The 2,568-nt window shown below is 62.2% G+C and overlaps 1 protein-coding gene across 1 annotated transcript; it reads left to right on the top strand.

Annotated features, from left to right (window-relative positions):
• Positions 1–295: 295 nt before the first annotated feature.
• Positions 296–2,486, top strand: LOC127751793 (gamma-aminobutyric acid type B receptor subunit 2-like; the record flags this gene model as incomplete). The annotated part of the gene is given in 4 exon segments (XM_052275869.1): positions 296–831; positions 1,113–1,452; positions 1,661–1,819; positions 2,356–2,486. Coding segments are annotated over 4 exon segments (1,155 nt in total), but the record flags the coding sequence as incomplete, so codon positions are not given.
• Between the last annotated feature and the right edge of the window lie 82 nt (positions 2,487–2,568).

The raw sequence follows: 2,568 nt of genomic DNA, 5'->3' as shown, positions 1-2,568 counted from the left end.
CGCGCGCTGAGCGCACGGTTGCCTACCCGGCAGGCGCTCTGCCTCTTGAGGTTGATAGAGAGCCTCGTGGAGGGCGCCTGCGAGCTGTAGGCTAGGCCAGCCCGCTTTACACAGACGCGCGCTGAGCGCACGGTTGCCTACCCGGCAGGCGCTCTGCCTGTGGAGGTTGATAGAGAGCCTCGTGGAGGGCGCCTGCGAGTTGTTGGAGGTTACACCAAGCCCCGTGAAGTGCTGACCGCCCATTTGAGAAAAAATCAGGCGTTCTCACTCTTATGACCTTATTCATCTGTTTCAGCTGCTGCAGGACACGCAGCTGATGTCGCTGGTGGGCGCGCTGCTGCTGCTGGACGTGATGGTCGTCACGCTGTGGGCCATCGTGGACCCCATGGGCCGTCACCTGCACAACCTGACGCTGGAGATCTCGCCGTCGGACCGGGGCGTGGTGTACCAGACGCAGGTGGAGATCTGCAAGTCGCAGTACACGGAGAGCTGGCTGGGGGCGCTGTACGTGTACAAGGGCCTGCTGCTCGTCGTGGGCCTGTACATGGCCTGGGAGACGCGACGCGTCAAGATCCCCGCGCTCAACGACTCACACTACATCGGGCTGTCGGTGTACTTCGTGGTCGTGTGCTCTGGGCTGTCCGTCGTCCTGGCGTCGCTGCTGTGGCAGCGCGTCACGCTCGCTTACGTGTGCAGCACGGCGCTCGTCTGGGCCTCCACGACGGCCACGCTCTGCCTGCTCTTCCTGCCCAAGCTGCACGCGCTGCAGACGGGCACCGCGGACCCCGTCGGCCAGTCCATGGGGCTGCGGCTACAGTACAATACGCGCAGGTGAGTCAACAAGTCCCCGGGGTCGATAAAATATTTCACAGGTGAAAATTCCGTAATTTTCTAGGGGTCAACCGGCCATCGATGACTCAATGATTTAGTTTCATAAATATAGATCTACCATATCGATTGAAAAAAATCAAAAATTAACATTATTTCTCATTCGTTATTCTCTTGGAATAATATATATGTTATGTTAATTTACGGACTAGTCCTATTTCGGAAAGCAATAGCTTAAAATGACTTTCGGGTTAATGTAAAATGTTGTGTTTCCCTTCGCCCAGGTTCGTGGTGGATGAGGGGCAGGAGCAGCGGTACCGCGTCCAGGTCCAGAACAAGGTGTACCGGCGCGAGCTGGCCGCGCTGCAGGCCGAGACGGCGCGCCTGGAGCTGCAGCTGGAGAGCCCGTCGGTGGCCGTGTCGTCCGCGTCCGTGTCCATGTCCATGGAGGACAGCGAGGCGCTGAGCGCGCTGTCGATGCGCGACGAGCTGTACGCGGCGCGCATGCACGCGGCGCACCCGCTCGCGCCGCTGCTGCTGCTGGCCGTGCTGCCGCCCGTCACGCCCCGCGCCTCCTGGCCGTCCGCCGCCCCCGAGCGGCCGCGCGCCGCCTCCACGCAGCAGGTCAGGCCATCGATACGATACAGACTTAGATAGGTCGAAGCGATACCTCGATGTGTCGTGTGTCGGTGCAATATCTCGATATGTTGATGCAGCATCTCGACATGTAGATGCAATATCTGGATACTTCGATTCGATGTGCGGATTAATTTGATATGTTCATTCGATGTGTCGATATGTCGATATCCGATGTCCTCTCGTGCCGCAGCAGGCGTTCCAGAGCGAGCCGCAGCTGGAGCCGGGGGTGGCGTCGGACCGGCCGGACCACCACTACATGCGCCGGGAGACGTTCGCCGGCACGGGCACCCCGGCCTCGGGCAAGCAGGGCATGCTGGGCAGGTTCCTCAACCTGTTCAGCGCCAGGCACACGGTGAGTAAGAGGAGGAGCCGGCCCTCGAGGTGATCGACGGCCTCCTGACGAGCGAGCGGCGCGGCTGACAGGGATGATGATTCACCGCCCCTGCACCCCGGCCCGGGCCGGGTGGCGCGGGGGATTTGTCACCCCTTACCTCTTCGCGCCTCACGCCTTTGCGTCTGTTCCACCCCCTCCGCCTCGCCAGGCGCCGGCTCCGACACCTTTCCTTTTCTCTCACGACGAATCGCGACAAATAGCTGGAAGGAAACCGCAGAGTAGAGCTAGAGCTAGAGCACTAGGGGATGAGGCGGGAGGAGGGTGAGGGGAGGGTGTCCTTTGGGGTTTCCAGGAGACCTGCCGGAGGGCCGCCGCCGGGCCCCTCGTCCCACTTGGGGCGGTATCCCTGGCATGTCGGTGGCTCTGTGTGTCCTTACCTGTGCAGGGCAGGGCAGGCTCGAGCTCCAACCCAACCCCACCCCACCCCACAACCCTCAAACCAACATGACGTGTTTCGTAGAGACTTGCTCACCAGATCCCTTTCTTCTCCACAGGGCCTGGACAACCGGGGCAACTCGACGGGCTCCATCACAGGAATCACGTCGGCCCTGCGCGCGCACATGGGCTACATCGCGGGCCTCGTGCCGTCCGGGGCCGGGACGAGTCGGAGGTAAGTGGCGTGGCATGGCGATAGACGCCGACGCCGGTGGATCCGCCGCTAGGCTGCCGGGCCCCTGGGAGTGCGTGCACGCCAGCGCCCCCGCCCC

The sequence above is a fragment of the Frankliniella occidentalis genome, unplaced genomic scaffold (genome assembly GCF_000697945.3).
Source record: "Frankliniella occidentalis isolate FOCC.00 unplaced genomic scaffold, Focc_3.1 Scaffold1073, whole genome shotgun sequence".
Classification (NCBI taxonomy): domain Eukaryota; kingdom Metazoa; phylum Arthropoda; class Insecta; order Thysanoptera; family Thripidae; genus Frankliniella; species Frankliniella occidentalis.
This window is presented reverse-complemented; position numbering and strand designations above follow the sequence as displayed.